Source organism: Numida meleagris, chromosome 5 (assembly GCF_002078875.1).
Source record: "Numida meleagris isolate 19003 breed g44 Domestic line chromosome 5, NumMel1.0, whole genome shotgun sequence".
Classification (NCBI taxonomy): Eukaryota; Metazoa; Chordata; class Aves; order Galliformes; family Numididae; genus Numida; species Numida meleagris.
The window spans coordinates 7,209,813-7,235,407 of NC_034413.1; the positions used below are offsets into that span (position 1 = coordinate 7,209,813).

Here is a 25,595-nt window from a genome sequence, read left to right on the forward strand (position 1 = left end):
AGTGGGTTTGTTTTTTTTATAGTGCTGTTATCGCTGTCTGCAATGTATGTGAAAGTATGTCTGATATTGATGTGAAAGGTGATGAGGGCGTCGGTGCAGAGAGAGGGGCTGAATCCAGTACTCACTGACGTCATTAGGACCTTATACATGTATTTTCATAAATTTTGGACAGAAGTATGATACACAATTCTCTGTCTATAATAACCTCAAAGAAACTTGGTTTCAGTTGTGGGCAATTGATAGGAGGATCTGAGTAAGCAGACATGAACACTGACAGCAAAGAAAAGTCACTGGGTTCAGTGGCTCACTGCATTTACTGCCTTTGATACATCCATCTCATTTTAAGGATAAACAGGTCTTTAGTTTTCAGGGAAATCAAAGTTTGAAGGTTTCAAGATTGTGTATCTCAAACTATTCATTTTTTAAAAGACACAAGACAAAATATTATCTGACATAGACTGTCTCTTTCTCAGTTCTAAAACAAAAAATGACAATTATCGTTAAACTTAAAATGTTAAGCACCAAAAAAATACCTGAAAGCTGTGAAATCTGTAACAAATACTCATAGATTTCATTCCAAAGGTTAAAATTAGACAAAGCACATGCCAAAAGTAATACAGAACAGCACAAAATATTGCTGCAGGTATTAAAATGTCTGATGCACAGGTAAGTTTCATTCATGCTCTTTTAAAAAATGCCATGTTATCAAAACTATATATGTATATATCCATAGTGCATCGTGGAATCATTCTGAACCACTGCACCATCAGATTAAAAATCTCAATCAAAGATAACAACAAAAAAAAAAGTTAAAGCATGACCAGTAAGCATTATTGGTTGTTTTCTTCAGTAACCTACAACCAAATAAATTCACCATATGAAGACTGGAAATCATGTCAACACATAAAATGTATACAGTGTGCATTGTTATAGTTACAGATAGAAAGAATCTCACTAAGAGGACATCTCAGATTTTTTTGTTTTAGTTGTACTGATAAACATAATTGTTATTCTACAGAGGTAGAATTTGCCACAGAACATACTTCCTCTTAGAATTTTGGTCCATTCTCCCAATATTCATTAAAAAGAAGGATAAGAACATACACAAAAGATTAAAACAATGAAGTACAAAATGGTACTTTTACATCTGCTAATGCAATCTCTCTGTTTGTAGGACAGACACTGAGACACCAAAACTGGCAAATAAATTTCTACATTCAAGCATCTTAAATTGCAGAAGTAAATAACTACGGGCAAAAGCACCTGGATAAAACAGGTAACCATTTATAAATTTATTCCTAACATCAAACAAAATGATGGAAAGAGAACTTTCTGCATTTTCTGTTTCACCTGTACTCCTCCAAAAATGCACTGACTTCAAAGAAATGCTCTTAAGTTACTAGCTGTGTCTGAAGTTCATGTGAAGCAACTGCAACTGTTTTTTCTTATTTAAGCCATGTATTACAGTTTGCTTTATTAATTCCTGCATTATTCCACATCCTGCTCTATATACCAATAACAAGGAGGCAACTTTTAAAATTAAAAACATTAATAAAATGCCACTTGTAGATATTTTTAAATTAAAAAAATATCAAATGTAAATAACCATCTAGGGATCTGAACAGTTATTCCTTCTATTTCAGACAGCTTCCAGCAAATGGAATATTTCTGGAGAATTAAAAGTATATTAAAAGTATATAATCCTTTACAGATCCACTGACAGATACTTTATGTTTGCTCTATACTGTTATCTGAAACCTTTTTAGATAGTATATGCTTTTAAGATATTCATATCCCTGTTATAAAATAATATAATGGGCATTATTCTTCAGTTCCCTCCCTACTGGAACTTGCTTGTTTCACACCGGCACTTTGTGTGGATACTGTCTACAAAACTTGGAAATCCATCTGTTGTGGCCACACTCAACTTAAGTTGACCTGAGGTGAGCCTTAAATGTTCATGTACCAACGTAGAGAGGTTTACTGTCCTCAGTTTCCCATTTCACTTCCTGCATAGTCCCTGGGAAGTGGGGCAAATGCTCTCTTGGCACAAGTTGTTACTGCACTGCAACAATTCCTCTCCTCCACTTCACCAAGTTGCACTGCCCTGTCTATCCTCTTAAACCTTTTGTATGGTCATCAAGACGTAGTTTAATCTTTAATGATTATTATGTACCAACAGTGTACTCAGGCAAAAGCATTACTCTAAAGAATCGTCAATCTAGAGAAATCCTTTTGACAACAGAGTTCAAGTATAACAGCCAAAAGGCAGAGGCCTAACCTTTTAGAAGTGCCAATTTAAACAAAAATGCAACACAGCAGAGATGTGTTTCATAAGAGCATATTCAAGTACTGACAAAATAGAACCAAAGAAAAATAGAAATGGACAAAAAGGAGAAACACATGTACGTGACGTGAGAGGGAAAGAAAATGGGGAAAATCATAGGAAACAGTTACATAACCAAATTCAGGAGGACAAAGGAAGAAAGGTATAAGTTGAATTAATGTGCCTATTAAAACCTTTTCCCCTTGCTTTCTGGCAGAGTAATACTGTAAGAAAATGAATGTATCACTTACTTTGAAAGGCTCCTCATGGAAAACTTGCCCATAGCTATTTTGTCTTCTGAAAAATCTCTGAATAAAGGGCAGATAAAGTACACATTCTTATATTTGCATAACAAAATACTAGGTGCAACTGAGCTGCAGTTAAACATGGAAGAAGTGTTGTTATGGTATGATGTTACAAATAAAACAAGCTTTCTAGAGAAATCTGGCATTATTTGGGGGGGGGGGAGGGACACAGAAAAAAAGAGAAAGTTGAAAATTTTTACCTCCTGAGAGAATGATATTTGATATCATGGAAAGAAAACAAATCTGGAGTTGTGTTGAGTGTGTGTGTGTGGCTTTTTTTTTAATGCTGCTTTTTAGTATTTTTTTCTGTTAAATACAAATCAAGATCAAAACTGAAAGCCACTCCTTAAACAAGTTGTTTCTACGTTGAATAAAAGTACATTATAAACTCCCTAAGATGCCAGGAAGATGTATATTTTTCCTTGTTTAACCACTAGGTCTAAATGTGCATAGCTCATTCGGAGCTCTCTTCCGAGCCTTGTACTAAGTATGCTGGCCTCATACACACATAACAATGACCTGCTGCCAGACACAATGGTACTTCAATTTGCACAAGTTACTTCCTTGTTATCACAAGTGCCAGCCATTCAACATCAAAGGCACCTTCACTTAGGATTCAACAAACATTTATCTTGAAGAAGAAACTCTACAAGTATATTAATGAGATGTGTTAAATATTCCTAACAGCTAGAATGAGAGTGAAACTCTCCAGAACTTCAGAAAATTGTTCATTATTATCAAAAGGACATAAGCACCACTTGACAAACTTTTATGTGAGTAAGGGGGGTGGTATCACAGCGTATTTTTTTCGAGCCAAAACATTCTAATTTAACTAGACTTTAAAAACCTACTTATCATTTGATTCACTGTATTTCATAAACAATTTCACTCTTACCTTTTCCCTTTGTTCACTTAATTACTAGATTAATTGTTTTAAGAAAATATGAAGATCAAAAGCTGATTTTACGGCACTTTGAGGTGTGAAAATCAAAGTGAATCATAAATGAAAGATGATAAGAATATATTTTTGCCTTGTAAAAATATATATTCATAGAATATGGTTTATTTTTCTGTTTAAAATATAATATTGCTTGGGAAACTAGAAACTGTATGGAATTCTTCAAAATACCACAACCCACCCGATGGACCTCTGAACAGAGGTAGGTACACAACAGCTATGATGTGAAGCCACCATGCTCATTTCATATTGCAGCAGTTGGATATCCTCACCTTCAAAGGCTAGAATGCATATACACAGTACTGCGGCGGGGCATAACATCATCTAGATTAGAGCAAGCCACATAATTTTAAAGAGCAGAGTTTTAACACCATTAAATCAGTAAGAAATATGTTAATTTTCTATGAATAGATGAAGTTATGCCTGTACGTTTCTTACTTGCTCATTATCAATTTGTGCCACATTTATATGGCAAACTAGGGAAAGGCATACTGTTTCTGCTCACCTTAATACAGGTTACCTCATCCCAAGATCCATTAAGGGACTGAGCCTATGAGAAACTTGATCAGAGAAACAGCTTGTAAACATTGACACTATCTTCTCACATGGAGGACACCGAGCAAAATACTATGAAAGTTGCTGCAGGACAACTGGTTGCCTGAGGCTTCTACCCTTTCTGATTAGAAAAGTAAAGCTCATGTTTTGTAGATACATACTGTGGCTCATGTTGGAAACAATCAAACAAGAGAAGGAAAGAACCAAAACCAAAATAAACCAACAATACTTCCCTTGATCTTGGAGTGAGAAATTCCACTAACAGCAATTATCTGCAGTAGATGTAGAAACGTTGCAGGTTCAAGCAGTAATCGGGCACTTACACAGCTCAGCAATTGGGATGCAATGAAAAATTATAGCTCAAGATAGTAGCAGAAATATCATCCTGTAACATATTTGGATTAGAGAGAGACTCTTCAAAAATAGTAGAAACTTTTCAAAATAATGGTATCAGACTGACCTGACCGAAATGGTAGCAAAATAGAGGGACATAAACTCTTTGTAGGTCTTAGCTGAGATGAGAACTTTATACTTCTTACTAGAGAATTTGTGACTGTACCAGCTACTAGAAAAAGCTGTTTACTGTTGAGATGGCAGACTGTATTTCTCTATATCCTAGTTTGCTAACAGTGCATATAAATCACCTTATTCCTTTATCCTCTAAATATATACTTACTTGCATCTTCCATTAAAAATAAATAAATAAATAATCTAAGTGAAGCCGTTTGTATTCTACTAAAAGTGAATTTTCAGCCTATAGATAAATATCTTTGTCAAAAAAGATGTTTGGTAATAGTGTCTACTCCACGATATTAATTTCAATTAGCAATTTCCCTGTAAGTAGACATACAAAAATAAATACATATATATATAAAAAGCAAATTTTAAGTGTTTTATTCATTTGCTATTTGCTTGCATTTCAAGTGGTAAAACAATTTAGCACAACTTAATAAGGCCGTAATTTAGCTCAGATCAGATTGTGCTTGATCCAAATTTTCTACCCAAAACACTAACACTCACTTGTTAGGTACAAACAACACGGAAAAAATAATCACATCCTCAAATACTGATGATGTCCCCAGCACTATATTTCAATAGCACATATGTCCTAAGCAACATAATATCCATTTTAATTGGGTTTTGTTTTGAAATTGTATGTTTCCCTCAAAACATACGTTTTTACATAAAACGTACCAACGATTCAAGAGATAAGAAAAGCCAAAGTTTAGAAGTAAAGTATTGGTTATATGAAGGAAATATATTTAAATTATGTTAGCTTCACATCATCAAATAAACCAATACGAAAGCAGTGGAAATATAATACACTGTCCATCTGCAGGATAGATAAATCAGCTGCCATTGGTTACAGGAATGCAAAGCTCACAAAGATGCAGTAGTTACTACTTCTGATAAGAATTCTATACACGTGCTGTTGTAAAAAATATGTCAATGTATTTTAAAAATCTGTGAAACTCGTTCAGCGGATGGAGAACCAGAATAATTGTAAAAAGAGATATTAAAAAAATAATAAAACAACAACAACTGTTCAAGTTCTGGACTGTACAGGGTTTTCCATTTTAATCCCAAATAAGCCACCTTGCTTTGCTTGCCACTCTTACACAGAAGCCAATACAATCACATGATGGATGGGCTATCAGGTCCAGAACAATTATTCCAGTTCAAATCATGAAACCAAAAAATGCAAGGTGTAGTAAAAGTGAAAAAAAAATAAAATCACAAGATAGGTCAATCAATTGGATGAATATCATGGACATAAACATAAAAGCGTAAAATGTAAGGGGCTAGTTTTGACCCTAATTTTCTGAGATACTGAAATTTTTAACCATGATATGCAACATCAATAACATCAAAGACTGCATTTATGCACTAGAGATTAAAGAAGAAGAATGCTGCCACTTAAAAGTCTTTTCAAAGGATAAACAACTGAACTTACAGCTAATTACTTGTATTTAACATCATTTGGGACACAGTTTTGCAATGAAAGTGTAAACATCAAATTCATGTACATTTTAAAATAGTCTTTAATGAGGAAGTGCAGGTACTATTACAGCAGTACTTTCGATGTTTCAAAGCTGTTCTCTTTCAAGGGATCTGTTTAAATCATGCTCAGTACTGAAAAAGAAAATTCAAATTCCTTTCATAAACTTGAGATTACTTGAATTAAAGGTAGAGACAGTTTATGAAATTAGATGTATGCTGCTGTAATTTCATATCACCTAATTGCAAGCACATTAAATAAAAACACCACTGTTTTTAATCATAAGACCATACGGTTAAAGAAGACTTCAGGAGACCATCAACCATTCTCCAAAGACATATCTGCCTGTCCTACTTCCTGTCCTGCCTTATCTTAAAATCTTCCAATGACGGTCTCCAGAATCTCTAAGACAATCAATTCCAGTACTACACTATCTTTATCATTACAAACTTTGTGTCATTGCAAATTTTTTATGTCACCTGAATGCTCATTGCTGCAGCACAAGCACCTCACTTCTTGTCCTCTCTACAACAGATACGGCAAATGCATTACTGCATTCCCTACATTCAAGGCTGTTATCCCTTCTCCATATGTTCTTCTACATTATGCAGCTATAGATATCCATACTTTCCAGTTGCTAACCTTTCACAAATGCTTCCTACCTTTCCTGTTTCCGGAACCTTTCTGAACTGGAATGTCAAAACTGGACATAGTGCTCCAGTTAAGGTTACACTAATACTCAGTGCCTTAGAGATTATATTCCTACCAAATCAGTAATATACTCCTGCTCTGTAACCAGGTTGCTGTTGACTCACACTCAGTTTGCAAACCTTTCTAAGCCATTGATCAGTTCTAAAGAATTGTAGCACAGTCAGCTTTTTCTTCATGCTGTTTTGTGAAGATTATTATTTCTACCAGGTAAAAAAGCTCGCATTCACCAATACAGATATTCTCCCCAATTTGTAAAGATTATTTTAAACTCTAATGCTGCCTATAGCACTCTTGTGACCTACCTTATTGTATCCAGAAACTTAATAGATATGTTCACTCACTATGTAACTCAGATCATTAATAAAAACACTGACAACTTCTAGAGCTATGACAAATATCCGAGGTTAACCGTTAGCCGATGACTCATTTTACAGACAATGAATACCTAAGTATGTTTTTCTGACCAGTTTTGCACCCACTCCACAGCTACTACGTGACAGACTGTTAAGCATTTATGATGCCCAACTATACAAACATGAGATGTTTTCCTTTCCTTTCTAGAGGACCCAGCATATGTTTTTCATGTGATTTTGTTCCTGAAAATAATGCTGGTTTCTAATCTTGTTCAAGGATGTTTTGGAGAATTTACTGTTCATAATTCTCTGGCTTCTATTTTCCTCCCTTTCTACAGAAGTGATTTATGATCACTGCTTTCCACAAGCTTACCGTATACTGGATGTTCTAAGTAGAGGTGAAATTTAAAAATTTCACACATGGGTGATTTAGTCATTAACAACATTAACAGTGTAGACTTCCATCAGAATGGGAAAGAGAACAAGTTCAGGAATATTACTAATAGATACTGTTAAAGTATTAAGCCAAAATGTGGTGTGTCTGACACTTTTAGGTCATGTAATTTGATACAGCATTTTTGTAATGTGCTCTCAACTGTATTCTGGAAATATTTTGCCTTAACTTCGTAAACACGAATGATTATGGTAGGTAAAAAGTATGATCAGAATTGTATATCATTAACATATTCATCAAAAAACCATAAGAAATGGGTGACTGGTTTTAATCTGAATATGAAACAGGAGATTCACATTTTTATAATTTTTTTTATATTGACATTCATAGTAAATATAACACCTTAAACGAACAGAATGTACTTCACTACGTTTGTATCTCTGATTAGCAGCAAAGTACCATGATAACAATTAAGAGAGCCATTCAGTGTTTAGTTCACTTATTTTTCCTGTCTAAATGCACAGACTCCTAAACAGGATGCCTAGTCACAAAGATGATTATTGGAGAATAAAGCAAAACAGCCATGCAAGTAAGCTCCCCAGATAATATCAATGGCATCTGCAATAGCAAGCATATAACCAAGACCTGTACAACTTACTCATTTCTACAGGTAAAGAAACGGATGGCCCTGGCAGTGAAGCAATTTGCACAAGGGAACCCATAACACCACTAAACAAACAGTCTTCCAAACCTAAACTTCGCCTGCATGGGACATGCCTCCTTTCCTGTTTCCAGGAGTATTTTTTACTGTGGCTGCACAAATACAAAAAAAAAAAACAAACAAGTTACAGCTATTTAGATGTGATAAGTCTTATTAACTTGGAGTCAAAATGTATATAGAGCACAGAGCGCCAAAAAAAAGCTCAACCTACAGGGTTTATTGAGGTTTCATTCTTGTTAATTACATGTGGTTTAATTGATTGGTAAAGCAGTCTAGAGTAATTTACTGATATTACAATTTAACTGACTGTAATGTTGCACTCAATCCAACAAATACCAACCGAAAAATCAAACATATTCTATTTTCCCAAAATGACTTGTGCACAAATTGAACAGCATGGATGAAAAATAATGATCTGTTCAAATATTCATATTCCCTATAGAACTTTTGCTACCATACAACTGTCCTAAAATAACATTGCATTAATTTTAATTAAATTTTGCATTTCAAAGCATTCTTTCCACACATAGTATGTTTTTGTGTGACTTCTGTCAATACTTGAAAGATGAAAGGAAAGCCAAAGGTTATATGTTAATTATTAATTATCTCTTGAAAATAAGTATAATGAGTTCAGTTTTTACTAGGTTACTCCATTTCTCAACTATTGTTTGCAAACAGTTGGAGCAGTAAAAACTAGAGCTCCAGGAAGGATATCGTATCATTATATTCTTAAGAAAGAATAACTATTCTACATTTTTGTGGACTGTGCTGTACACCCATGGATTCCTCTAAAGATATTTCTTTTCAGCCTAAGGTTACAGTGTTTGTATTAACAGGTTTCTCAATAAATAAGGACATATATGCTGATTTTGTCATCATGTGCCTACTTGCTTTTTCCTTTAACCCAGAGAAAGAAGAGAAGTCAGATGAACTGCATGGCCATGGTTTGCTCCGAGCAATGACACAAAGGAATGTTTGTATAATGTTTGTGTAATGTTTTATAAACAAACGTGTACAAAAAGCACAGAATTTCCCCACCGAGTTTGGGATAGCAACCATATTGACATTCACAAACATGAAGAGATTCTGCCGACAGAGTAAACCATATAATAGCACAGACACTGAAAAAATACACTGGTGAAGTTAACAGCTGATTTCTAGTTCCATTGATCATGGCATTCCTTTAGCATTGAAATGTATTAAAGGTCAGACCTTAGCAGGGAACTATTATATAAGAAAATTTTTAAAAGATGCTTTGAAGACACTGAAGAAAGAATAATTGTGTATACTATCAGCAGTAATTGTAAGAGAGAAAAGGTTGATGCAGTTATTCTAGAAGGCACATGCTTTCCATGCTGGGTACAAAATGCAAGCATTCTGGGAAAAAGTGAAGCATGATCTTTGCAACTATTTACTTGTATATATACGAGAAATCTATCTTAAAACATCTCTGAAAAAAACCACATAATTCATGTACTAATATGGAGAAGTTGGAATTTTCTTGAAGCAGATATACTTTGTGAAAGAACACTAATAATATCAGCATCAGCTGTCTACAGGCCAGTAATAAACAGTCCACACATAAGCAATCAGAAGCATTGTTACCATGAAATAACATAACTTTTAGAAAGCACAATTTACACTTAACTAGAAATAAATAGAACTTCAGGTACAAAGGCAGAGCAGAATGAGAAAGGGAGGAATGCCATATGTCTCCTAGGCTTAGACTTGGAGTTGCCTCCCTGCTCTTTGAAGGAAAGATAATCAAGTCTTTTCTCCTTCATGCTTCCCATGCCACAGGTGAGGCACCTGAGCCAAAGGTGGCAACTCAGTGCCAATAAAAAGCTCCAACCCTGGCAAAAGCTGAGGAAGCAAAGAGGAGCGTTTGCATTTCCCTTAGAGAGCCCTTACTTCAAACTTTCAAACTTTTTCACTCTCTCTTCATAGCAGAGTTCTTCCAAGTTTCCAAGCATTTCTGGTTTTGCTCCTAAATCCACTCACTTCTTTCTTAGAGAGCTCTGTTTATGTTTCAGTAGGGAACAAAAAAAATAAGCAGGATACTACAAACAGAGGAAATACAGATGTAAAGAAGAGTCTTGCCACTTTGGACCAACATTCACCACCGGCTCTTTTGTTTTGCTTAGGAGACAAAAATGAGTCATCTATTTTGGTGCTATCCTCTTTATTTACAAAGAACATATTTGCCGTCTCACTTCCTTTACACTGTGGAAATGACTCCAGATGACTTTTTCATCTCAGAAATTCAAAAGAAGCTCTCTTGGCTTCTTCCCAGAGCCCCACTGCAGAATGCCTTTCTCTCTGTCTACTGTTTTTTGCTGACAGGTATTTTGCTGAAAAATCTCCTAATGCTCTTATGTTTACAACTAGTCCCACAGAAACCTCTCAGACCATACAGCTGAACAACAACTTAGGCTCTGCCAAATGGCCAGTTGCCTCAGGCCTCCTTCACATTGCTCAGGCCCCTCCCTCACTTAAATAACTTTAATTTTTCCTTCCTGTTAGCTTGAAAGCTTAACTTCATCACTGGTAAGATTTAACCAGGCCTGTGAAAGACAGCAGGAATTAATATAGCACAGTATATGCTGTATATATACACACATGTGTATATATACACGTGTGTATATATACACACACATATATATACACAAGTTATCTCCAGCAGCATTTTATTCTAATCTTTAGAAATCTGAAGTTGTACCATAGATTCTACTGAACTGAAAACCGTAACAATTAATTTTAAAGTGCTGCTATCATCACTAATAACTATATCCAAACTTCATTCTATATACAAGAATTATACATAATGAAATTAATTTATTTTGATTACCGCCTCTTAGGATCCTTCAGGCTAACTACACTGTGCAAACACAAAAAAAAGGAGCTTTGGTTATTAAGTATTAAGTAGAGCAAACAGTTCTAGTTGTATCTAGCTATAATTAAAACTCCTATCTAGTTTACACTTTCCGTCACTTTTTTTTTCTTGTTAAGAAGAAGCGCATAATGTTCATTGTAATAAATCTATCATCTGTTATCTTCTTTACTCTCTCAATTTTTGTGAGATAAAGAAACTGATCTGTAGGAAACTATCATAAATGCCTCATCTCAGCTAAAACTGTTTGCCTTAGTTACAAGCACAACATGATTTCCTTTGTCTTTTACATCTGTCTGTTGAAAAAAAAAATGTTTCATGTACTTAATTTAAGAAAATAAGTCCACATGCAACTAGGGGCAGGAACAGATTTTCATAGCTCAGATATACATCCTTGAATTGATTATTTGTCTTTGTTTTTGCTCCAAGCTTGGTCACCAGAAAAGGTGAAGACAAAATCCAACACTCTACCATCACCACTTTTTCAGCATTAACTTAAACATAAATAAATAAAATCATCCTAGTAAAGTATTTGGTACTATGATTGTCATGGTTTTATGATTTTTGGTTATCAGTATTCCACATCATAACATGATGTAGTGCATTGGGAGTTAAAGAGTTAATGCTCCAGTTCCATGGATTGTAGATAGTTCCGGGTACCTGGTTCTCAGAAGAGAAGAAGAACAACATTTCTCAGGGGACTTTGCTGTTCTGTTACCATTTTCCACTCAGAGGGAAAGATAAAAACTGTTCGCATATCACGAGACTTTTTCTTCTCAGCCCGTCTCTCGTCCCAGCAGCATCTCGCTCCCCAGCCATCTCGCCTTCAGCAATCAGAGTAAGGCCTCTTCGGTTTTTGGACACTTTCTCTCATTTTATTGGATTTATTAGCTTAAATTGTAATTGTATTGTATTATAGTGTGTTACTTTGCATTCCGATATCTTATTTAGTAAATTAGATTGTTTCTCCTCAGATCGTTGCCACTGTTTTGTTTTTAGGACCATCTCCCTACCCTTTTTCCCTTCTCCCTTTCCCAGGGCGTGGGCCTGTGGGTCCCCCGCCCCAATAGTCACAGAACCGGCCCAAACCTGCCTGTAAACCGTTGACATATGATATATAAGAAAATGATTCACCTATACGAGTTCTAAAAAATGACAACTTTTTGAGAAAACAGTAAGTGTAGTACAAAGTACTGTTCTTTAACTCTTTGGACAGGATGATGTGAAGATGAAACTGACAAACTTATGGAAGGGAAGGTCTGCAAATGAGCAGTACTAGCATAGAAATTAATCAGACAATAATCACTTATTTTTGTGAAGTGACAGTATTATTACTGTAACCTCAATTTTACAAAACTAAAGATTAACTCTCAGTAAAGAAGATTTGACTCATTGGGTCCTTTATATAGTCAGTCTCCCACAAGAAATCAAAGTGTAAGAATAAACACTGCAAAACCTAGGTGGGATGAGTTGTTTAGAGATGGGTCTTATAGTCATGAGACAAGATCTAGTGCCAGCTAACTAGACATATCGCTTGAAAGGTTCATTGAGAGAGGAACCTAAATTTCAGGTTGGAAAGAAAGCATAAAGTCAGCCTAAAATAAATGCCCTAGTTATCTTCAGTAAAACTACATCCTTGGTTGAAATAAGCAGTCATAGCTTTATTGACTTCAGAAGAGCTTGAGCAATGTAACAAGTTGAGATTCTAGTCCTATGAATAGCTCCTTTGACTTCAGAAAGATTACTCACAGTCTATGAGTAAGTACATGTAGATGTGTAAGATATTTGCTAAGCAACAGACAAGAAGGCACAAAAAAGGAAAAGTGATCTCAGAGGTTAACTTTGAAGTGTAAAGTATATAATCCCGTAGACACCTACACACATGAGAAGGATTAGGCATTAGTGTACTTTAATTATATATGACTATTGTTTTTTTTCTTTGTATCTACTATTGGTGGTCACTTGCGGACATTAAAACATATAAATGAAGTAAAGTACTCCTTTTGCTCCTTTGCTTCATGTTCAATACCATATTCTACATATAGCATAACATAGAGCAAAACACGTTGCCTTCCATAAGCAACGTGAAATACACAAAACACCATTGTTGTATTTTCTAACAGGCCTAATTTAAAAATGCAAGTGTCCTTACAATATAAAGTAAAACTGCTCTAGCTGGAATTCACATATTGTCTACATTCATTAGTACTACCAACATAACCAAACTTTCATGTTCTTATTAGGTTACCATAGAAATGAGCTTAGAGCTATTACATGAATTGTTATTGTTATTAAGAAGTAGTCTCTTTCAGTTTCATTTGTGTGTTTTAAGAATCTTTGAATATTCAAAAGAATAAAACTACCTTGATGTTAAAATTAAGGCTAGAAAGGTTATTTTTTCAGAACAAACATAAGCTTATTTAATAAAATGAAGCAATAAGTTGTGTAGAACCCACACGCTGTGTAAAGCAAGCATTCTCTCTAATTCCATGTTTTTATGCTTGTATATGCTATTCTTTCTGACATGCAAATGGCGCACAGCTGACTGTATAATGAAATGCTATATATAAATATGAAAATTCCAATAAAGGAATGACATTAACCTTTAAAGTTAGGCAAGCGCTTTATATATATAATACCATGCTTTCAAACATTTTTACACAAATGTGCGATCATGCATTACTTCCTCCTTTCTCAAGAGACTTAGTGTATTACATGAGCAAATAAGATTCTAAGATGTGTTTTTAAATATATAAGCTTTTTCTATTGTGCAATTATAACAATATTTTTAAAATATTTTCATTCAAAAATATAAAATTGCATTTTAACTAACTAATTGATCTAATATACACAAAAGTACATAATGGCACAGGACACGCTAGCCTATAAATGCATTTTGTGTGTGTTTATGTAGGGGGAGGAAGAGGACATCTGTATGTATATCTTCCATTGCATGCGTATGGATTAACGGCAACAAATCTCCAAAACATCTGGCTGAGTTCACAGTGTATCTGATCAGCAGCTGCTTTACCTCATGAAAGATGAATATTTGCTAAAATACCTCAGCTAGAAGATGTGCGCTTTATAATCCCATCTGTATGAGTTGTGTTAGTGACATCAATGTAGTCTTTTTGCGAGCAGAAGAAAAGTTTGATATGCTGTTAATGAGAAATCATTTTGGGTGCTAAATTAATCTACAGTGTAGTGTCTTTCAGTAAAAGTTGTTCATGGGACAAAACCTTTAAGCCACTACAAAACTGGTAGGTAACCTGCCAAGATGTGACCTATGAACAGATTCACCTTCAAGCATTCTCAACATAAGACTGAACAAACATTTTAAATATGAAATATACAGAGACATCAACTAATATTCGCTTCAATTTTATCCATTGGTAACTCTGGGTAATGTGTGTCTGTGTAAAAAAGAAAAACAGAGTCAGATTGAAACTTCATGGGTGGTATCTTGGTGAACTCTGGGTATAGAATGCAGGAGGTCTAACAAATCTTTTCTGGGAGAAAATGACAGGTCTCACTTCTTCATCCAGTGAACTAACGAGTGAAATTTCACAGTAAGGTACTGGTAGAAAGGTTAGTGAATCTTTAAAGGAAAAAAAAAAAAAAGAAGAATGAGAGACAAAAATCTAGAGCATATATCTTATCTTTTTATGGAGATAGTATAGACAGTGCTAAAAATGCTTTGCTATTTTCTAAGCTTAAAATGCTTAGAAACTCCTTTAATTTAATTGACAAGCAAATATATCCTGCCTTCTGCAAATTCAACATGAATTTCCAGCCTTGCTTGCAAATGTTTTCCTGCTTTGTAAGTAGGAATTTGAGTTTGGTACCCATAAGAATGTTCCAAATTCCTCCAGCCTGTTCCTTAAGAAAGATAGTGCCGTAAGAATAATGCTAAGGAAATCATCTCATAATAGTCACTATTATTCCTTCCAAGGATCAAACACTCTCAGATGAGCAATATTCCAGTATCCTACTTCTTTAAAAACACTATCCTTAATTTTTTTTTAAATGTCACTGATCCATGGGAGGGATGGGTAGGGGAAGATGTCAAGCAATACCAGGCAGGAGGTTGTTCGTGTTCTTCTGCTCAATGTTTCATTGATCTTTTAAGAACCTTGAAATAAAAGAATGATACTTCCCATTTTCTTTCAATGCACAGGGTGAATAACTTTGATGGCAGAGAGTGAGAGAGTATCTATCTGCTCTTTCCTGCTCCTTCAAAAGGCAAGAATGAAGAACAGAAACTCAGCCAGAAGTTGAAGCGTAAGTTTGGATGTTCTAAAGATAAAGTACATCTTAAGGGCAGCTATTTAAGCAGGAAAAAGATGAGAAGTAAAATTTTGTTATGAATGAAAAATATCAAAACTCAAGCACATAGCCCTCGGAAAAAAATGATTTCAATGAATTAAATGGAAAGACCAATCCATATGGAGAAAGGGAAGTTCAATTTCAGTATTAACAAACATCAAATAAAGTATTTTGGAAGATATAATTATATAGATTTATTTGCATACACATCTATATCATGTCTTACATGTACGTGAATACATGGAATAGAATAGTTCAAGTGAACTACTCAGTAAGATTTTGGGTGTGATCTGAGCAGCAGAATCTAAATCTTTGCTCAATGGACAACAAATTAGGAAAGGAATTGGAGATAAAATTTCTATATTTACAGGAAAACGGAGACATTCCCATTATACAATGGAAACAACTCACTCTTGGCTTCCATTGGACTGATGCCATGCTACATTCAGTTTAGAATTAAAAATGACTCAGTTTAGCAAAGCATTAAAACCAGAAGGCAAAACATGACAATGTTCTGAATTTTCATCTCCAACTAGAAATCTATGAAAAATTATTTGCTACTTTCAACATCCTGATGAAATTTTTACTATCAGAACAAAAGAACAAGAAGTTTCTACTTCTCTTGGCAAAAATAGCTTGAGATGAATAATAAATGGAGAGTTCTTGACGAGTGGCTATTAGCAGTTGTGAACAGGTTTTCAATTCGCGTCTATTATATAGTTAATGTCTTAAACTACTTTGAGTCCATATTGAAGGTAACATCTGAAGAGTCAACGTTCCTGTCTTTCAAGGACTAAAACAGATGGAAAACCTATCAGACTAGAACGGTGGGCTTTAAAAGTAGGTACTTAAGAATTCAATAGAGTAACAGATAACATTTCTGAATGAGAGACAACTAATATTCTCTATCTATACTTAAGGAGAAGCAAGGATCAGCACTCAAGCATAGGCCTCTGAGAATTTTAATCCAGTAGCAAAGTATTTCTTTCTGTTCTGCTCTTTCAAAGAAGCTGATTTATATTGATAGTGTATTTATCAGACAGTTTGCATGAGCTTTCATAAAGACGTAGAAATAAAAAATACCATATTAGGATAATAAAACTTGAAAAACTTTTTAAAATAGTCTACGTGGATCTGTTCTTTATAGTATGATGCTTACAGACTAAACTAAAAATGCTATAAAAATCTATGACAGTAACCATCGAAATCAGAATAGATTCCCTTGATCTGTAAATTCATATGTTCGTATTTGTTCTTAAACATGCCAATAAAACAACCTGGTAAACATGGGAAATGAAATCTAAGTTCCATCGCACAGAATTATTAACAACACAAGTATTGAGACAAATTTCAATGAAATATTAATAAGTTGAATTGAATACTGTTGTTTAAAGTAACTTTTATCAGTATTTTCCCAGTAATAACAAATATATGAGCACTTGCCTCATGACAGAGAACATGATTTATAATATTCATCTGAATAAAAGAAAACCAAAAAAACTCACTCAGTTAAATAACTACTTTTACATATGTCTTTCTTTGTAGCACCAGTTCAAAGCAAAGCCCAGGAATTAGTACACTATAATTTCAGTGAAGGAAACTTGTAAGTGCTACTTACCTGGCACTCTTAAAGTATACATAAATTCACTGCAGATCAACAATCAAATCCAACAAGGAAAAACTTATTTAAACATTTACGATGTCAGTATATTAAAAATATAATTACAGAAAGACTTTTTTTTAAAAATCTAGATTACACTGCCACAAAACAATTATTTTTTTCTAAAAATCACCTAGATTGGAAGCTTCAAGGGAAAAAATCAGTGTCTTCAAATATTTATTTTATTTATGAGAATAAAATGAAATATGACCAGTGTATGTCAGTTGAATCTTGTCATATACGTATAGCAATATACATAACCTAAGCTTAATCTCATTGAAGTTTAATCATTTGTTAAACAGGTAATAATAAATAGTTGGGGCAAATTTTCCAAAACTGCAGTAACATTTCACACTATAATAATATTTACGTATAAATACATATTGTGCTATGAAAAAGCTACTGATGTCATTAGAGCTAGAATTTTCCTTAGAATTAAAAAAGACAAATGAAAAAGACAAAAAACAATATAAAAAAAAAAGAAAGTAAAGTAAGTAAAAGCACTTTGAAGAGAAGGTTGTCTCCCAATATACATTTCTACGACCTTTGATAATGTCACAGCAAAGTAACAGTGCCAGATAACTTCCTGGAGAAGTCTGAGATAACACACTATGATTCTCTTTGTTCAGTCAACCCATCAATGCTTTCCAGCTACCATTTTGAGACTATTTGAGAGTATACACCACCATAATGAAAATTCAGCTTTCTGCAGTCTAGTTCTGCAATGCCTGTAAATTTGTGACAGGAGGAAGAAACAATATTTTCTACATTTTCAGCATGAAAGGCAAAAAAAGAAAAATGTTTAGAGGAATATTTAAATTGTGTATATGGAGGAAAGTGTGAATGTGATTGTTGATCAAAGCTCTCAATATATTCTGGAAATTAAGATACCACAATAATCTTAAAATTATTAATACCTCTCTCCGTCGAGAAGCCCAACAGGTTTGTTTGATTTTCCAAACGACGGCAGCTACCAGCAGTAAGGATAAGAAACAACTGCAATTACAAAAAAAAAAAAAGTATTTGTAACATAATAGTCTGAAAAATTTATATTTTTAGGGTATCAAAGGTAATAACAATTCATTTAAGCATGGGAAAAAAACAACCCACGAAAAGAAAGGAAAAGAGAAGTCTTCTGGGATGTCAGAAAACTGCCAGTCATCCGTGTTTAAAGACAAAAGAGGATGCACATCTGCAATGCCATGGTTAACTCTATAAAATTTTATTATCGTCTTCATTAGTTTGGGATAAGTTCCATTACAACAGTCCGTAACAGTCCTTATACCCACAACAAACTCAACAAATATGCACTGCATGTCCACATTCAGTAGATGGAAAAAAAGGGCAAACTATAGTGAAAACCGATATTAATTTATACTTCTCTCTTGGTTTGTAAACTCTGAGTTATTTCCAGGGATAAAGGAATTATAGCTAGGCAGGGAGTACGATTGGCTTCAGGATCCAGGTTTGCAGATGTCAAGAGGTTTGTTTAATAAAATCAAGTATTTCTATAGTGAATCGCTCAAGGAAACATTACTACTTTACAGTCTCAATGACAAAACAGGAAAAAAAAATCAAAACAATTTAAACTTCTGCAGTTCACATTGAGAGCACATATTTTCTCTCTTGCTCCAATAATTTTCTATTTGTAACGTTTAATCCATAAAGAATTTTGGCAAAAAGATCACTGGATTCTCAACATCTTTTAATGTATTTTTGGATATTGATAAAAAGCTTCTAAATTTGACACCTAAGGTAAACAGCACATCTTTTAATTTATTTAGATATTTTAAGAAAAACTAACTGGACTTTCCAGATGTGTCCTGTGAACACATCTGCGGTGCATTGTGTTTGTGATTAAAACAAACCTATAGCGATTAAAACACACACATTATTTTTGCCAAAAAGCTTCAGAATATATTCTTTAACTAACATAGAATATACCACAAAGTCTCTGCAGTAGTAAAGTTCAGTGAAATACTACTCATAAATACAAAATACATTATCCATGCAGGAACACCAAAATTTCCCTGCATCATGCCATAAACAGAGCTGAAGTTATCACCTAGCAGATGCATCTCTAGGATGAACACCTTATGACATTCAATATTTATCCACAATATGGAAACTATTAGAAACCTGTTTATGGTAACTGTAGTATAATGTCTCTATTAATGTAATGAAAAGAAAGCATCCAGTCATTCCTTAGTCTGCAAACAACAGAGAATCAGCTGTACAACTGAATGTTTACCAAAATATGGCATTGCTCTAATTATGTTCAAAACTCAGACTCCATAACAGTGTCTCCTCCCTGGTGCCAGTGACAGAATCCAAGGGAAAGACATGGAATTGCATCAGGTGAGGATGTTAGGAAAAGTTTCTTCACCAGAACACTAGAGCAGGCTGCCGAGGGCAGTGGTCATGACACCAAGCTTACCAGAGCTCAAGAAGCATTTGGACAGCACTCTCAGACATATGATCTAATTTTTGGAGGGTTCTGTCTGAAGTCAGGAGCTGGACTTGATGCTCTTTATGGGCCCCTTCCAACTTATGATATTCTATGGTTCTACAAACACAAGCTTTCCTTGATGATTAAAGTAATACAAATCAATACAGCTTTCTATCAGCATCTTCTTCACTCAAAATTCTTTCTAGCTTTCTAAATTCTTTTTATCCATTTTTCTTTGTACACCCTTAAGAAAGTCTGCCAGAGTAAGGCTAGGTCTGAAAGAAGAAAGTACCATGCATTCAAGTGCTTTGGACATAGAATGCTCAACAATGCTCAGTTATGTAATTAACAGCTTGTTTTTGATTATTTTGTTGTTTGATTTTTTTTTGTCTTTTTTTGCATAAGAGATTTAATTCCATCTGTTTATCTCCAAGAAGGCTGACAGTTCTGTGCCTGAAAGGAAAAACTGGTTAAAGAATCTGTTCCTAAATGCAAAGTTTGACTTTCCTCTTAACAGCCAACGTCATCCAGCAACATTTCTTTTAGCAGATTTTTAAAGCTGTTTGTGACCTAGGGATTTTTATGGAAAGGAAGATATATTCTGCCTCTTTCACTGTAAGACCATTTAAAATATGGTGTTATGCTTTTATTGGTTCTTGGCATGGAGTCTCTAACAGAACAAAGTTGGAATTTGGATTGCAGCATATCTAAGAATCACCCTCCCAGAAGGAAACTATGGAAGAGTCAATGATCTGTAGTAAAAAGACAAGAGAGTGCAAGTGATGGTTCAAGAACCTTAGGGAATTCTGAAGGGAAATCTCTTACACTTTAATATATGTTGGTGTAAATTGTCTTTCTAGGTGGGTCTTCTCTGATAGGAACCAGTAAAAACATTTTAATTGATGCACCATTTTATTAACACAGTATTTCTTACCAAAATGCTTTCAAGTAAGATTTTAATGACAAAGTAACTGAGGAACACACACTATGTTATGACAGAAAATGACTGTCATAGAACATTCCCCATTTTGTTTGATGCACCACTTCAATTGATGTGCTGCTCTCCCTTTCTAAAATATATCTTTGGCTCTCTCCTTTCATCCAGTCTTTTTTGAAAGTAAGCACAAGTTGACCACAAATGTGTACAGGTTGCCCAGGGAAAAGCAGAACAAAGACATCTGACCCCCAGAATAATCCACTTTTGCAACAAAACTTCTGAGGCTTAGAGCAACAGCTGCTTATAAATAATCTCTCCTAGCATATACTGTACAATCTAGCTAGTAACAGCAAAAGGATTAGGATCAATGTAACATCAGAGTACTGATCTGTTGCTATAAATTAGCATGCTGTACATGTAAGTAAGGGTAAGCTACCTCAATCTTTTCTATAACACAGAAATAAATAAGGGAAACACCAGCAGCTGTTAGAATGATGAACTCAAAGCTTGTGGAATTTGAAAAGGATGGTGAACTGGACACAAGTAAATAAGACAGCCTTGCACTGTGTGACTGCTTCATTATCCACAGGAACTGGATCCCTTTCCCACGTTGTTTTGTTTTGTTTTCTAATTAATTTCTTGAATGCTTGTCTTAATTTAGAGGGAAAAAAGAGAGAGAGAGAAAAAACGCTCAAGACTTCTTGTTTGAAAACTTCAGCCAAATTCCTGCTTTACTCTGTACATCAAGAGAGCTGGGTCGCACATCCAACTTTCCTGTCATCAGTCAAAATATCTTTTACTTTATATGCAAAATCAGAAGCAAGCATTTCAAAGACAAAAGTAATATAAATCATTTGAAAATTACGGTGGTGATACTGTCCATTGTTTACTTAACTTTGCAATCTTTTCTTGTTTTCATTTTTTTTCTGCTATAAATCAGAAAGAAGAATCAAAATTCTAGTTCTTGAAGAGAAGAAAGATAGGGAAAATAGGTTTTCTCAAACTAACCTGGTATCAGGCTGTGTGGAGATAACAGTCTTTTTTTATTTAAAGCAATAAAATTAAAGCAAAAAAAAAATTAAACCTGACTGCAAAGGATCTTGCAATATTGAGTGACTTGGCAATAGAATAAGAGAATAAAATTCAGTGCCAATGAACTGAAGGGAAAAAAAATTCTAGCTACAAATACACTATAGGTTCTAAATTAGCAATTTCCACTCAAGAAAATGGCCTTGAAATCATTGCAGATAGTTCATTGAATGTATCAGCTGAATGCCCAGTGACAGTCTGAACAGCAAATAGGATGTTAGGCGAGATTAGAAAAAGAAAAAAGGAATACAGAACAAGGCAGAAAACACTGTGATCTCAGTGCATAAATCCATGGCATGTCTGTATCTTGAAGACCACCAAAAGCAACCGTCACTTCATCTCAAAAATACTAAGTGGAATTAAACATGCATAAAGGATTATAAACGATATGTTAATAGAAATGTGCTTTTTCCCACAATAGCACAATACTATGCCAAAATTGACATCAGTGTAATAGAAAATAAATGAATTAAAAATTGACCAGCTGACATCTCAAATGTTGTCAGAATGTGGTCAACATCACAAAAAGATGTTTCAAAAAGGATATACAAGGTTCACAGAGTATCAGATCCAGTCAGTTTTGATGAGAGAGATACCTACAGCTCTGAGATGTCTACACATGACAAAGACTGATAAAAAAAATGTAATAGTATTGAGGACAAGAAAATCACAGTGTGCCCGTGCCAACTGGTCAACTGCACCTTTTTCATCAAGATGCACAATCATTGCTAACATGTGTTTGTGAAGACAAGGGTTCTGGGCCTTGCTTAACAGTAAAGAAAACATGTTCTCCTTGGACTGAAGCAATTCCCAAAATGATTCAGAGATCAGAGTGAATGAGCTCCTTGGATGTTGAAACAAAAAGAATTAAAACAACCTTAGATAACCAGGTGAACAGTAATAAGCAGGACTTTGGAGATTAACGTATCACTATACTAGGTGTTGCCAAACATATACAATGAGACTTACTGAAATTCTGCATACAAAAATTCCATTGTTCACATTCTTTTAAAGGAGTTTGACAACATGGAAAGAATACATAGAATAATCAAAAAATATTCAAAGGTTGAGAAAATCTTTTACTGATGATGCATATATAAGCTCAATCATTTCAATTTTTAAAAAGATCTAGGGATGACAAGTCTACAGTGTGCACGAGTTTCCATGGGGAGTAAATACTAGGGGTCTCACTCATCTACCACAGAAATGCATAGTAAGAAACACTAGCTGGAAGCAGAACAATTTGAATTAGACTCTAGAATCATAGAATCATAGAATTAGCTAGGTTGGAAAAGACCTACAAGATCACCTAGTCCAACCATCCACCTACCACCAACAACCCCACTAAACCATGTCTCCCAACGCTATATCTAAACATTTCTTGAACACCTCCAGGGACGGTGACTCAACCACCTCCCTGGGCAGCCCGTTCCAGTGCCTGACCACTCTTTCAGAAAAGTAGTATTTCCTAACATCCAGCCTAAATCTCCCCTGGCGCAACTTGAAGCCATTCCCCCTCGTCCTGTCACTAGTTACAAGAGAGAAGAGGCTGACCCCCAGCTCACTACAACCTCCCTTCAGGTAGTTATAGAGAGTGATGAGGTCTCCCCTGAGCCTCCTCTTCTCCAGACTTCTCCTCCTCTAGCACTATTATGATTTATTTTCTGCACCATAATTGTTACATATAATGAAAATAACAAATAGATAAATGCCTCTGCAATGAAGATTGGTTATGAAATCTTGTCTAGGGTACAGATGGAGTGAATGAGTACTTGCACTGATGAATGTAAATCTACCCAAGAAGACAGTTAACATGCGAGGACACTCTCAAAGGTGCAGCAACCCAAGTGCTACCAGGATTCTGTAGTCTCTAGAACAAAGGAATGATCAACAGGAAAGTAATGACATAGCTTGAAACAGTTGCCCCTTCAAACCACATGGAACCAAATAAGGAAACACTAAAAAAAAAAAAAAATGCATGCTTGAGAACAAGTAGTTCACCACTGTGGCTTGTGTTACAGACTGGTCAGAAGTTACCATCATAGCATTAGGTAGGAGACAATAAACAATTAAAGAATGGATAAACTGAAAAGGATGCACTGAATACAAGTATTTTATATCTGACACAGTAGAGGAAAGTGACCAAAGAAGGTCTGCAGTAGAACAACATGGTATAGCAGCAGAGTCTAAGCTAAACAGATGATCTTCCTGAAAAGGGAGATTGATTTATTTGAACACAGAAAGAGAAAATAGCATGGAATAATTACCATCTGCACAACCATTTTAGCAATGAACAGTTTAAGAATTTAAACTTACAGACATCACATTTAGACATGTTTAGATGGTAGTGTTTACAGATGGTAGTGTTTTCTGTGACTGAGAAATACTTTCCTCAGGAAGTAGAATAAAAAAAGATAAAAACTGGCCACTAGCACAAATGGTAAAGGGTATTAGGAGATATGTGTTGCTTCTTTGAATCTCCAAATTAAAATGAAACCTGTAGATCATCTTTAAACAAATTCAAATTACTGGGATAAATAGAGGGGTAGATCATTTACTTGCTTTTGCAGTGATTTAAAAAGAACTATTTCATGAATTAAATATAAATATTTTAAGAACCAATATTGTATGTGGAAGATAAACAGAACAAAACAAAATGTTCCATCTTTTGCTATTTCTTTTCTCATTCTCCTTTTGTCTAACATGCAAAAGAAAATGAAAATGTCCAAAAAATATATGTAAACATCTATGCACGAATAACTGTCGTTTCTATGATTTTATTTAAGCTACTAATTTGCATAACAGTTGAGTATAAATTCCCATTTTGGATGAAAGGAAACAAGAACAAAACAAAACTTTACCTTAAACCTGATCTAATTTTAATTTGTTAAAATTAAAACTTGGCTAGGATCCTACTCTGTGCACCACAGTGGTTTACTGTGGATTACGAGTGGGCTTGTGAATGAATCCCCTCATTGGCACAAATGTTGTCTTTGGGTTGTAACAGTGAGCAGTCTTGGAGCTCAAGATGTACTGAAATGGAAGATGTCAGGTTCACGGAGCTAAACTAGAGCTTGCCGAAAAACAAGATTTGTCCAGTATGGATATCAGGTCCTTAGTGCCAACCATTCTCCTCAACAGATGACCTATTTGTCCACGCTGCTTATTAGTGGAGATATAAGCATCTAACAATTACATTCATAAAGTTATTTTGGTGTATAGTAGTCTCACTGAGTGTCTGTATGTGTACAGTTACACTTATTTTAAGAACTCCTCCTAAGTCTTTTTTCTAAAAAAATGGGTCATCAAGGCAACTATTGCTAAGTTTCTTGGACTTTGCTGTGCTGAGACAACAGTAAAATATCCCTATAGATTCACAAAACTCATGCCCCTTCATCTCACATTCTCTGCCAAAAGCAAGAAAAAAAAATGTGCATTTCAGAGTGTAACATTAATCCTAGCAGTGTGCCCTACATGGTATTAAAGCTTTTCATTCATACCAACTATAGTAGTTTTAAATACGAACGAAAAAGAGTAGTATTCTTCTAAGTTAATGTTTTAAAATTAATATTGCAGAAGTTTCCTAAGAGATCACATATGCTGTATTTCTGAAGTATTATTTACTATCTTTTTATTGGCAAATAGAGCCCATTTTAATTGATGTTATAAAGCAAGCACTGTTCTAAAATAAACATAATTGAACAATTATTTTTCTAAAACTATGAATTTGAATAGTAATTATTGTCACAGCAATTGATTTCTCTCATTGTACTTGACAAGAACATTGTGTTTATGATTATGATGTGCCAGGTTCAGCCATCCTTACTTGTGTTAACTAATATACACATGACAAGCACTCCAAAGACTTTAACAGGATTGTCTGAAGCAAGAAGTACTGTAAACATAATATTAAGAGTCTGAT

General features: G+C 34.6%; 1 protein-coding gene across 4 annotated transcripts in view; it reads right to left on the reverse strand.

Moving 5' to 3' along the window:
- Positions 1–25,595, reverse strand: part of ATRNL1 (attractin like 1) — a 432,638-nt gene that overhangs the window by 182,592 nt on the left and 224,451 nt on the right. For all 4 annotated transcript variants that reach the window (XM_021399846.1, XM_021399844.1, XM_021399845.1 and 1 more), the window contains exon 26: positions 18,116–18,194. In XM_021399846.1, the coding sequence (XP_021255521.1) occupies positions 18,116–18,194 (79 nt within the window). The remainder of the gene's footprint in view (positions 1–18,115; positions 18,195–25,595) is intronic.